The sequence below is a fragment of the Phragmites australis genome, chromosome 17, assembly GCF_958298935.1.
Source record: "Phragmites australis chromosome 17, lpPhrAust1.1, whole genome shotgun sequence".
Taxonomy (NCBI): domain Eukaryota; kingdom Viridiplantae; phylum Streptophyta; class Magnoliopsida; order Poales; family Poaceae; genus Phragmites; species Phragmites australis.
This window is the reverse complement of record NC_084937.1, coordinates 28196451-28210239: the sequence shown is the minus strand read 5'-3', so window position 1 is coordinate 28210239 and position 13789 is coordinate 28196451. Positions and strand designations below refer to the sequence as shown.

At 45.3% G+C, this 13789-nt stretch overlaps 2 protein-coding genes across 2 annotated transcripts; both read left to right on the top strand.

Moving 5' to 3' along the window:
• Positions 1-5404: 5404 nt before the first annotated feature.
• Positions 5405-6897, top strand: LOC133896798 (protein TILLER ANGLE CONTROL 1-like). The gene is made up of 4 exons (XM_062337437.1): positions 5405-5416; positions 5589-5655; positions 5743-6347; positions 6814-6897. Exons 1-4 carry the CDS (start codon positions 5405-5407, stop codon positions 6895-6897), a joined length of 768 nt encoding a protein of 255 aa, XP_062193421.1.
• Positions 6898-10806: 3909 nt separating this feature from the next.
• On the top strand, positions 10807-13348 carry LOC133897428 (probable 6-phosphogluconolactonase 4, chloroplastic). The gene is made up of 3 exons (XM_062338162.1): positions 10807-11193; positions 11304-11439; positions 12694-13348. The coding sequence occupies exons 1-3, from the start codon at positions 10847-10849 to the stop codon at positions 13171-13173; spliced, it is 963 nt and encodes a 320-aa protein (XP_062194146.1). The 5' UTR covers positions 10807-10846; the 3' UTR covers positions 13174-13348.
• The last annotated feature ends 441 nt before the right edge of the window (positions 13349-13789 follow it).

Here is a 13789-nt window from a genome sequence, read left to right as displayed (position 1 = left end):
TATGAGCATCACTAAAAGCTCATTTATCTAGATGCATATTTCTCCTCTATGCATCACATCCGAGCATCACCTAGAGCTCATTCATCTTGATGTACTTTCAATCTTCCTATTCACCTAGAGTTCATGCATGTCTCTTCTCCATGCATCACCTATTGAACAACCTACTAACAATCTCAACAACATTGTTAGTCCATATGTATTGTCATTAATTACCAAAACCACACATAGGGGCTAGATGCACTTTCAACCCCAGGATTATGTTGTAAGCGGTCCCGAAGTCTGCCATATCGAACAAGACTTTTTTGGTCCTAAAGTTACTCAGCGAGCTGGAGGTGATGAGCAACTCGATTTGCCCCAACGGCTTAGCTGAGAAGCTGAGGGTAATTCTGAAGAAAGGAGGAGATGAATTCATTGCGCTCCTCAAAATCTGCAGGGCATCTAGCGCATCGACGAAGAGGAGGTTGATAGAACTCCCTCCATCGACCAGCACGCGACCCATCCAGTGTACCATGGGCTCGACCATAATGGGATATTGACCAGGGCGTCTAACACACGTGGGGTGGTCTGTCTAGCTGAAGCTGAGGGGTACCTCCAACCACTTTAGATGCAGGCTCGGGCCCGGTGTGGTTGCCCACACCTCACGGACCACCGACTTGTATTTCCTATTCGAGGAATATGTTGCTGCGCCCCCAAAAATATGGTGGACCATATGATTGACCTACTGGAAACCTAGCACCGACTGGTCGGGGTTGCCCAATCCTCACCATTGTCGTCGCGCCTGTGTTTACGCTTCTTAAGGTCCTTGTCGATGATGCCCCGCACGACCTTGCATTCAGTCAGGTCGTGGGCATCCGTGCGATGGATCGAGCAATAGCATCGACCGTTCTTTCTGTCCTTTTTCTCAAAGCACCAGCACGGTTGTCCGATCTGCTCGATCACCATGACATCGAGTGGTTTAGCCTTGCATGTGCTCTTTTTCTCCTTCTGACTGATCCCTTTGAAAGGGGCGTGGTCGGAGGTCAGCTGCGGCTTTGGGCCGCTCTGGCACTCCTGGGCCTCCATGGCCTGCACGCATTTGTCCACGAGCTCGAAGAGCCCAGGGATACTTCGAACTTCCTTGGTGGCTAGTTTTTTTTTACCATCTTCTAGTCTCTGACCCCCCTCCAGAATGCTATGACCATGGACTCACCCCTGATCCTTGGAATGGTATTATGATATTCGGTGAAACACCAGATGTAGTCTCGCAGCAACTTGCCTTGTTGCTACCTGACCTAGTACAGGTCATCTTTGACCCCTTGTCGGGCGTAGGTTCCCTGAAAGTTGGCGACAAATTAGTCGTACAAGACCTCCAAGGAGTGAACCGACCCGTGAGAGAGGTTCATAAGCCAGGACCATGCAGAACCGGCCAAGGTGGTTGGGAAATAGTTGGTCATGACTTTCCCGTGACCTCCTGTGGCCTGCATTATCATGGTGTAAATATGCAGAAACTCCTGAAGATTGGTCGAGCCATCATATTTTTTTGGCTAGGACCGACCAGAACTTGTTCGGCTAGTGCACCTCTCGTAGTCGGGCGGGGCATTGCACCCCATCTCGTAATATGGTGTCTCTCGCTAATGGGCGGCAGCACGTGCTTAGGGAGAGAAATGATAGTCCTGTGGTCTTTGCGATTAGGTGGAGTCCGACGCCTCTCTACGATTGGGAGGTCAGTTGTAGGGCTGCTTGCTCTTTTTCTACTCCCACCGAGCCTGATCTTCCTTCTCCTGGCCAACCATCGGCCTTGGATCATGTCACAGAGGTCGCGTTGGTGAAGAGAGTCGCGCAGGTCAGTGGGTCGGTTGTCCCGATGCGGCGGGGGTCTTCGAGTACTTCCTGTCATGGAGGGAGCACGTGATCTTTCTTGCTGTGTAGCCTACTGTGATTCTTGGCAATCTCGCCCTTCACCAGTCTTTGCAACAGACATGGTGTTTGCCGCCACAATTTGGCGTCGAACGGTCTTAACCAAGAGGGCGAGATCTCATAGCCATGGTGCTACTAGCGAACCCTTCAGCACGTTCACAGTTGAGAAGCATTCATACGATCTGTAGGTTTTGCGCGAGCGTCATGGCCTCGTAGTCGAGTTGCTGAGCACAGAGTAGCGACATATTGCGAAGAGGGGAGTCCCCAACGCTCACATGGTGTGATGGCTTAGAGGACAACGCCACCAAGGACCGCCGCACCCTATGTTGGGGCTGTATCAGAGCACCCCCTCTTCAGTGCCAGGCCGGTTTCCCTCTAGGCACAAGGCCTGGGGCTCATCAACGGTGCCCAGGACACGAGGGCCTCCGCTACCCCCTGCTGTATGGTTCACCATGCAAACTTCACGTTGAGTCTCAGAACATTCGAACTCCGATTCGGTGCCCCAAACTTGGAGCAAGTCGGATTCATCTGGGTCATATCCCATGATGAATACCTCGCAACGACCAGGGTCCTCGGAACGGGACTAAGCGGTTGCCATGGATCTGGCCATGGGTAGTCCAATCGAGTTATCACTGCTTACCAAAACGTTAAAACGCGCTCCCCTAACTGGCACGCCAATTGTCGAGAGTTAATACCTGATAGTGTATATAGGGTATGCTATGCGATAAGTGCGTGATCAATATTTTTTGTGACTGTTGGCGGATGTGTTTGTCGAAGGAACCCAAGAACACTGGGGTTTATCTAGGTTCAGGTCTCTCTTAGGATAACAATCATACGTCCTGTATATTTTCTTATGAGTTAGATAAAATTATCCGCCGTTTACAAGTTCGGTCCCCCCTTTATATAGCAGGAGGCGAGACGTACCGTATACATAAAAGCAGACCGTGCAAAAAACGGTGACTGCCCTATGCTTGACAAAGACTGTTACTCCTAGGTCATCATTACGAGAAGTGGACATGCCTGACCTATCCTGATCATCCTACACGTTCCATCCCATCCGTCAAATACTATCTTATCTACTGTAAACCTATAACACTTTCCTGTCAGTCTATCGTAGCATGTTTTAGAAAATATCAGCTATCAACTGTAGTCACGTAGAAGAAAAGTTGTATGATATCTTTATTCGGTATGTTGTGTCCGTCATCTACATTGATTAATGCTTGCTGCAGTGCCTGTCTGTTGGTATTTTTCTATTCATTTCACAATTTCTGTGAAGCAACTAGCTGCCGAACTGTGCTCTAACCTGATACTGTATTATTATTGTCTTTTGCCGAGACTAGTGAAGTGGTTCCGAGTTACCGGATTCAATTGGTTGGTACTTAAAGACTCCAGTTGTAGCCATAAATCCCCTGCCGTTCTGAAGACTTCGTGTGCAGTTACCGGATATGAGCTGCCCCATAATGAAACCACCGGTACTCGCGACTATCTCCTTCTCTAAACCCAAGAGTGGAGACAGATGATCTAAAAGGGACTAGTCAGAAATCCATAATAGAGTCCAACCATAATGACCAAATTAATTATCTTCGTTGAGAAACTTAAACTGCTAAGTAGAGAAGATTTGAAATTCACATTCTGCCAGCGCAGAGGGTTTGGTCCTTGAGCTAACTAGTCATGTGCTGTGTTGCCCCAACACAGGAGCATTTGGTGAGGAGCTACGGTCTGGTGATTGACAAACCACTGAGGGTGGAATCAAACCACTCACTCTATTTGGAAAGTTCCAAGGCAGATGGATCTGGGTGACATGGGTCCGCAGGAAGGTTGGCACTGTAGACAGATGGATGTAGAACAGACATGTCCACGCTTATGAGCCTCAGCAGCATGCACCTAGGGTGCTTATTCTGCATCGACAAGTGGTGGTGAACACACTTGACCTAGGATCTTGCTAGCTCCATGAAGAAGACACACAGATCTCGTCTCCATACTAAATAGTGGTGATGGGGATGGTTCAGGGAATGCGCCTCAAGAACCATCATCCGGACAGGTTACCTTCTCATGTGCTCTTGTATTATTATTTCAATGATTTCCTGATCAATGCAGTATTATCTTGTTCGTTCCCACTGCATTTGCTTAGTTTTGGCGCAAGTGGCCACATGTGATCTGTCAGAAGAACATCTTTGAATACATTGTATGTGATAAGCTAATCAGAGATGAGAGAATTATTGAAAACTACTTGCACGTTTGCTTCTTGTTATCTTTTTTTTTTTTGGTTCAGAAGCGGATCCCTTAAATTTCCGAAGCTGTTTAAGTCAATCATCTTTTAACATTTTACTAGCTAAGTGCTCGTACGTAAAAATACAAATATTTGGTATGGTAACATCAAGTATAAATTTAAGGTATGGAGATATGGCTGCACCATGGGAGCATTGCCGAACGAATACGTCGGGGTCGATGTCGTAGTTTAATTTCAAATGGGATCCGAAAAGAGAGAAGGAGATTATCTGTTAATTTTTCTTCTAATTTTTTTATTTATTTTAATTTTAATTAGTAAAATGAGTCTTATATTTGTAACCAGTAACGAGATGGGGAGGTTGGAGGATGAAGGTTGATGGCAAAACTGGATAAATTATTCGAATTTTAGGATTTTTTTTTATTAGATAGAAGAAGAGTAAGGAAAGATGTGACACGAGAATGAAGTCATGTTTTATATAGTAAAAGAAATTTGAGATCTGCCACTAAAAACTTTCACCACAGGTCTATAAATTGCATCCAATGCCTCTGCCAGCCATTAGTTCATGTGCAACTGTAGTCACCATTTGTCTATGACATTAGATGCCACAATAGTTTGCGGTTGATTAGTCACTTGCAGGCTGCTGCCTGTTGCCTGCAGCTACTTATGCCATTGGAGCCCTTTTGCGTGGCTAGTGCATTATATGCAATGCACGAGCATACCGTATATAAAACAACCAAATAAAAGCATGCCAGCTTACTGTTAAATGAAAGGATTGGTGCTGCAGTACATCTATTTGGAAATCTGTAATTACAAACATATTTGTACAGATGTCAAGTATCTGATGATCTAAGTAGCTTCAATCACCATGCCATGACCCTGAGATGACTACTTCGTTAACAGTTTGCATGATATTAATCACCAATCAGGCATGATTTATTTTGTAAATGGGGCCGCAACATGCATATGCAGTGCGCCACAATTTGGTGGCTGACTGGCTGAAATCTTTCTGGATCATTATCCACCTCTTGTAGTAGTGAATCTGTCTGTTGCTGACTTTGAATAGAATCTAGCGTGGGAATTTCACAAGTTTGCATATCTACCTCAGTGAAAGAATTTACTTCAGTTGAGTCAGGCCAAGCCAGTTGCTACCAAAAGTTCATTCTTTTGTCTCCGAGACCACTCATTTATGAGACTAGTATCTTATATAAAACCATGCATGCATGAGGGTCTGAGCTACTGTCTGCCTTCCTATTCTGATTTCAGATTGGTTCTAGAGAGATGGGCCTAAAGGTATTCAGTTTAGCTAGCTCATGCTGATACACCATTTGTCTGTGTTTAGTATATGCTACAAAGTACATGTGTTTGCAGTTTCTATCTCTCAAGCTGGCTCATGAGACTCAAGTCACAATTCTTGTATTAGGTGATATTGCTAATGATCTACATGTTCTTATGACACTACCAGGTGTTTAATTGGCTGAACTTGAAGATGCCTTCTAATACCGAGTACCGCACCATCCATGGGAGCAAAGGTAAGCATATTAGGATACCTCTCTTTCATGTGATCATACATTTCTTTGTTCTTATTTTGTCAGCATTCCTTTTTTGGAATGGAACAGCCATGGAGGATAAGGAAGACTCTGTGGCTGAGAAAGACACTGAAGCCCTGCTGCTCCGTGATGTACTTCTAAGCGGTATACTTGCAATTGGCACACTTGGACATCACGTAGACCTCTGTCCTGAGGCCTGCGTTGAAGAAGAGAAGCTTCTCACCATGGGTGAAGAGAAAGTGGAGGAAGAGAAATATGAAGAGGAAAGGAACGATAAGGTCAAAGAAGTTGCATTGGCTACAGCGCCACCTGAACCAGCACCTGTTGTAGTTCCTGCCAAGATGCATTCATCGTCGATGAAAGAGGACACCTTCACGTGTTTCGTAAAGGAAGAAATCTTGATGGATGAGGTGGAAGAGGCAGGTGTTGCTAATATCCAAGAACGGCCACTTCTGATGGTAGAGAAGGTGGAGAAAGTAAGAACTACACTTGCTGATTTATTTGCAGCAGAAGCATTCTCATCAGGTGCTCCAGGGGAGAAGAATTGCCAGAATGTCACCATTGTTTCTGGGGCATCCACTTCAAAACCTACGTCATGCATGGAAAAGATGCATCAAAAGAAACCAACAAAGCCAACACCGAAGTCACTGAAGGCTACAAGAAAATTAAGTCAGGTATGGCTTTTATCGCCCATGTCTTAATTGTTTTGCAATTATGCTCATTTTGTCAAAACATTGATAAGAATCTTTGTACAATGGCCAACTTAATCAACATTGGATGGAAATCTGGAGTACTCCAAGTTCATCTGACATGAGAACCCTCATGTGATCACAGCCTATAGACATACTCGTCAGTGTCCAAAAGGAACATATGCTCATGAGAAGAACGGTGTTGTAGACTTATAAGTTGTGTCATGTCCTGAACTTGTAAAGATACATTAGCTCGTCGTGTTAAACCATCTCTTGCTATCCTGCAAGTGGTCCGAGTTTATTTATGCCGTGAACACTTTGCTCTGTATCAAGTATGTTTTAGTCGATGACTAGCTTAAGCAAGCATAATGTATCTAGCATATCTTTTTAATGAGCAATCACTAACCTGGCTTGCATTTGTTGATTTTGGATCATCTGTGAAAATAAGTAGGTCATGAGGAAGATGTTGGGGAAGAAGATCCACCCGGAGCAGGTCAACGGGCGTAGCAATGCAAAGGGACCTCTTACTGCATGATGCCTAGTCTTGCGAACAAGTTTGCTTCTCTATCCGGCCGGTAATCTACTTCCTCTACTTTATTTTTTGAGCTGTCCTTTGAAATGCATAGCCTACCTTAATTTATTTGGGACTAAAAGCCTTTGTTGTTATCGTAGTAGTCGTTGTCCTTGAAACACATAGTGTTGATGGAAGACGAAACGTCTTTCGCAAACAAGATGTGGCGAGAGCCTCTTCTAAAGAGGAGACTCAAATTTGAAGAAGAAAGCGAAGAGGTAGGATAATACTAAATGTATTAATCGCAAAAAGATTCGAGGAACCTGGCCTGATGGGCATGACCCGATATTTATAGTGCTATCTGAGGCGTGCCATACAAGTTATTACTATATAGTAAGGACCTAGGATCAGCCACATTACATAGCTTGGGCCTAGATAAAGTGTTGTTAACCCTGTCCAGAAGATATTATCTACCGTGGTCGGCGTAGGGACATCAAGTGGCGGTGAACTTGGTTGGTCGCTGAATGCGGCGCCAACCCTGCCTCGTGTGTCAGGCTGGCTGTTGAGGTGACCAGTACTTAATGTTGGTCACTTCATAAAAGGCAAAAGACGTTCGGCGTACTCCCTCTGGCTGATCTTTATGAAGGCTTGACGACTCGGCATCCCCACATGCTTTAGGGGTGGTTGGCTCCGGAGGCCGCAGGCCCCAAGGTAACTCCGGAAGGCTCCGGAGGCTTCATGGGTCCGTGGCCCATGAGCTAACGCTAGCGGAGCTAGGGCCATCAAGGTCCCTAATAGCAACCCCCAATAGCAGCACCTCGCGGGGATGGTCACCGAAGCGGTCGGCCCCACGGACTTCGGAGTAGGGGCCTCCGGCAGTCCTGGCTCCGCAGCCGGAGGGCCTATGGCCCTTCGTCTTTGTTCGAGTTGTTCTCTGGGTCCATTCCAACGGTGGAACTAGATGCCTGACTAGACCTGTGAGAGAGGGCATTTAATGCGGCTTGTGGTTTGTGGGACAGTTGTGTCCTGCCACACGGTAGTGGGATACATGGTGCTTTGTCATTGGAGGGTCGTGGGGAGCGGTTCGCCTCCCTATAATTGGAGGTGAAGAGGCAGGGCGTGCGCGCACGGTTGTAGAGGCAACAACTCCTCCCTTAGTTTTTATAGATATAGGGTCCGAGCCAAGTAATGGCATTTGTTCTGTATCTCTACTCTCCCGACTGTTCTTGCTTTTAGCACACGCGTGCTGCCGGCCGTTGCACTCCTATCTTCCACCACCATCTAGCGCTCATCTCCGCCTCATAGGGACCTTCATGGCTAGTTCCAATGCTCAAGGCAGAGCCGACATGTCATCGACAGGCGGGGCCGTTGATGTGCACGGGGCGGCGGGCACTCAGGCGGCGTTGATTTCTCCGCCGCTACCTAGACCGCCGTCGAGCGTGGACCTTCATCGCGCCAGTCGAAAGCATCCTTGACAAACCATCGTGCTGGGGAGATTTGTCGTCACTGAGGTCGAGCTTGACAGGATGGTCGCAGAGGGAAAGATCCCCTCTAGATCCGTCGCCCGGGCCCTGCGCAACAAAGTGGCACTGAAGCTTCTAGGCCATGAGACCGTGGTGTTTGAGGCCTTCTTTGATGCGGGTCTTGGCCTTCCAGCTGTGCCGCTCCTTGAAGAGGTGCTTCGCTACTTCTACGTGGAGCTCCCGCAGTTGTTGACCAACGCCATTGCTCGTCTGGTTATCTTCGAGTGGGCCATGCGGGCAGAGGGATGTGAAGGGAGAGCGAACTTTTCCTCCCTTATTCATAAAGCGAGTTGCCAAACAAAGATGCGGGCGAAGGATGGGGAGAAGAGGGCCCTCAGCTTCGGCAGCTTGAATTTCTAGTAATGGTTGGAGTACGACGATGCATTTCCGGCGAAGGCCGTTAACAACTGGTGGTACACCGGATGGCCAGAGCGGTGGTTTTACTATGATGTTGGCTTTGGATCCCCCTCAGTTCTATGAAACGGGCCATTGAATACGTTTGGACCCCAGTGGTGGATATCTCTGATGCACAATTTGCTTTGAGGTTAGCGCTTCTTCAGAAGGTGGCCGCCAAAGGATGAGAATGTGCGACCTTGTGGAGGAGTATACGATGATGTGCATCCAGCCCCTTCAAGCAGACTAGAATCACATCTTTGAACAAGGTGGGGAGGACGAGCCGAACATGTACTTCGGACCCACCATCAGTTCTGGTGAGTCCTCTTCGTCATCTAGTTTGGAATTCACATATGTAAAACTCCTTTTTTTTCATAGAGCTCCCTCCCACTAGAGCGAGCGGCCGAACTCATGGAGAAGTTATTGGGCTTGCCAACTGTTGCAGTGTGGGACCGGTGTATGGAGCTAGTCAGGAGCTGGGAGCGGTGCAACCACATTTACCTTAAATGTCATCATCTAAAATACATATCACCATAGGATTACCTGTCGTTATCTATATTAGCGTCGGACGACACCTTGATATCTAGCATGATTAGGATAGAATACATCTCTTCGAAGATGTCGCTTCAATGATTAATATATTCAACTCATATGCTATGAATCTTTGGCGATTGTGGAATCCTTGATATAGTATGGGATATGAAAGATAGTGTGTAAAATGGGTGCAAATCATTTTAATGGGGGCAAGTGGAGTAATCCTCTAGTGAGGATGTTCTTAGGGGCTTGAGTTACATACATGGTATTAATTCCTAGCTATATATGCATGCCCTAGTCGTATAACTACCGAATCATTACGCCGTTATGCTAAGCCACTTCAGTGCAACCATGCATGTTGATATGGGCAGGATTTGACCTTTCTGTCTCCCGACCAAAGTTAGATATTTTACTTGAAGGTCAAAGGAGCAACGAGAACCCAAGCGTCTGTTAAGTGCTTCATGGATGTTATATAACCAGACTCTTTTCAAAGGTCCGGGTGGTACCCCGTTATCCTTTGCGTAAATTGCATAGACTATTTTACGCTTAAAACTAAACTCGTAAAACTTTATCTTTGAGTCATCCTTTATGCATCTATCAACCCCTTGCAATAGAATAATATTTGCTGAGTAACTTCTATACTTATTTTTGCTATCATTCAGATGATGAACCAGATGCCAATTTTGCTAGAGACGAAGACACGGATGAGGAGTAGAGTTAGCTATCACGTTTGCACCCTAACTGCATGTGACTTTGGGTTGTTGTTCCGCTATATTTTTATTGGTTTGTTGGTAAGGTTTGTAATATACTCTATAATTAAGATATTTTTATTATTGTAACTTTAATACTTTTATATGATATCATAATTATTATATTACGTGTATTAATTATCTAATTAAGAGATTGATATAGGAGATATGTGAACAGAGTCTCACAGTAGTGCAATGAGCAACTTGTTGTCGTGCTGGAAATTGCATGGCTGCAAAGTGCAACATTCTCATACTATGTTGACCACAAGACACAACAAGAAATTGAAACTCGGTAGAAATGATGTTTGTCGATATTGTACTGAAAATAAATATATAGCGAAACCATACTTTAAAAGCACGGTTTTTATTGAACTTATTGATTACTACAACTAGGGATTTTTAATTTCATTTTACTATTATTTCGTTCACCGATAAAAGAACCGGATTTTTGTCAACATTTTGATCATTTTTTATCATTTGCTCTATAGGTCTCATTTATTAGTGAAATAAAATCCAGAATTAGATATTTCATTCTCATCTAAAATTCTAAAAATTTATAAAATTTTGGCAAAATTTTAATCCGCTCGAACCGAAAATGCTACCGAACAAAAGCCATACTGGGAGGAACGTCCACCCCTAGTTAAATGGAAAATGAAGAAGACCCGTCCATCTCGATCTGGACGGTACAAAACACGGCACGCCTCTCCATCCACCTGTCACTTTTACCACCTGCCCCACATCACACCCCTCTTATAACAACAAACAACCACAACAATGTTCACCTCCGTCTCCGTCTCCGCCGCCGCCGCCGCCCTCCTCCCACCCCTCACCCGCCGCCGCTCGCCGCCGGCATCTCGCGTTTCAGCGGTCAGCCGCAGAAGAATTGGCTCGGAGCCCCTTCTCTTCTCTTCATCCTCCCCCATTCTCCCCGCCGCGGCCATGGCCACGGACGGTGCCGCCTCCGACGTCGGGTCCAAGAAGAAGCTGCTCATCTTCGACGCTGAGGAGTACCTCGCGGTGTCCCTGGCGAAGTACACCGCGGATCTGTCGGAGAAGTTCGCCGCCGAGAGGGGCGCCTTCACCGCCGTGCTCTCCGGCGGATCCCTCATCAAGGCGCTCAGGTTCTTGGGCGGCTCCCCCCCCCCCCCCCCAAAAAAAAGATCGCGCCTTTCTCCGTTCCTCCGGTGTTGGCGGATCACATAAAGATCTCTCCTCGTTGTTGGTTTCGCAGGAAGCTGACGGAGCCACCGTACTTGGACTCGGTGGACTGGAGCAAGTGGCACGTCTTCTGGGTGGATGAGAGGGTTGTACCCAAGGACCATGAGGATAGCAACTACAAGCTCGCCTTGGATGGGTTCCTCTCTAAGGTATCCTCCGCAATTTCTTGCACTTAGTATTGTTCTTTCTGCAACTGCTGGTTGTGCTCATTTACCGATTTACGCCTTTCCTGTTATCTGATCGGGTTATTAGGAGACATAGATGGAGATTTATGTAGGAATGGGATTGTGGTTATACTTGGATCGATGGAGAAATGAAGCATTCTTGTGCAAAATTATGTGTGCCTGCATATTGCATTGAAACTTCTACAGTTCTACGTCTGGAGATTGAATTCCTGATGGTTAATCGTTATTTGAGGAACGTACCAACAAGTGGTGGTTAGTTGTTATAAACATTACTGACAGGTTATTTAGCTTTACCATGATATATTGAATAAGCTTTGAGCTGTCTTCATACCTTGTGGAAAATTTTGTGACTTCGTGAGAAAGCATACGATGTCTCACCGAAACTGTATGATACTATTTTTTTGCAACAGTTGTACTTTAATAAATTATACTTGAATTCATCTAATTAACTTAGCAGGTAGATTGCAATGATAGTTAAAATCATTTGCATGCATAGATTCACTTATTTTTTGTGTTATACTTCAATTTTGGCGTCGTCAACATACGTAACATGTTGCATGGGTATACTAGAACTCAAACCGAGCCTACTATTATACATTGCATGATACAAATGTCTGGTACTCTGGCAATATTTGGCTTTGCATAAGAATTACATGACTGGTTTGTGAACCTTTGTGCTTGTCATTTCAGCCCTTCAATTCTACAGTGGCTTTGTAGAATCTGGTGATACTCTTCAACCAATTTTGTTACCGTTCTTTAGATACCAACTACCGTGGATCAACACATGAATCTATGGTAATTACTTTTCAAAATGATACTCAAAGAATAGATTCAAATGTTCAGTCTCATCGATAGTGAATTCAAGACTCACGTCTTGCCAACTGTTTAGATGGGTCATTAAAAACAAGAAATGTTCACGCATCTTTTTCTGGTTTGCATGTATACAGTGAATAGTTTTTAAACTGCTTGAATTTGTTCATGGTCAAAATTCTAATGTCTCAAGCTCAGTATGACCTTGTCAAGTATTTGGTCTTTATGGAGGAATGGATGACAGCATCTGTGGAACTGTCTTTTTAGATAAAGAGTGTGTGAGACTTGTAGTGGAAATGTGCTCTTATGTCCAGCCGTTCCATTCCCAGAAGGTTTGATGTTCTCTGTCATTTTTAACGTGTTCAAAAGCTCATATAGTAACTGTGTGCTGTCTTTGCAACTTTTTAGGTGCCTATTCCTACTGGGCAAGTCTATGCTATAAATGATGCCTTGTCAGCTGAGGGAGCAGCAGATGACTATGAAACTTGCTTGAAGCAGCTTGTTAAGAATGGCGTGATCGCAATGTCAACAGCAACTGGGTTTCCCAGGTTTGATCTCATGCTTCTGGGAATGGGCCCTGATGGCCACATCGCCTCTCTCTTCCCAGGTCACCCTCTTGTTAATGAGAACCAGAAGTGGGTCACCTACATCAAGGATTCTCCTAAGCCGCCACCAGAGAGAATTACATTTACATTTCCGGTGATCAACTCATCTGCATATGTTGCTATGGTGGTCACTGGAGCTGGGAAGGCTGGTGCGGTGCAGAAAGCACTTTCAGACAAGCAAACTTCATCTGATCTGCTGCCTGTTGAGATGGCTGTACTTCAAGATGGAGAATTCACTTGGTTCACGGACAAGGCAGCAGTGTCCATGTTGCAGAACAAGTGAAGCCCATGGTAATCGAAGCTGGAAGCTTTTTATCTTAAATAAATGATCATGGGAGGCCTGCGTAGTTGCATTCCTCCTTTATGGATTACTTATAAGGGAACTTTGGTCCCTTCTGTAGTATATTGTGTTTCAGACACTCCTTAGGTTTCCAGCTTCGTAAATATTTTTTCAGAAATATTGCTCTAAGTATTTAGTTTAATACCTGTAACTGTTCAATTTTCTGCAGTTAATTGTTCTAGTTCCCCGATTCCAGCGAAGAAAGGCAATCCGTGTTGCATTTTCTTGCCAGGCCAGCAAAGAAAGGCAATTCTTGTTGCATTTTCCTGCCAGGCTTTTATGCTGTTACTGGCACGTCCCAGATTCCAATTATGGTTTCCAATGCTCGTGCTAGTTTAAATATGAATCAGTGATCAGCTCCTCTGCGTTCCCAGTGATGGATTCATCAGCATATCTGGTATGGTGGTAACTGAAGCTGGGAAATCTAGAACAGATTTACAGTCCAGGTCTCCAGGATCTGCCGCAATGGGGAACCCATTTTGTGGCAAGCCGAGGGATTTGTCTTAAGCAAAGAACTCATAGGGCCTGCGTAATTGCTGTTCTCCTATCTGCATTTTTT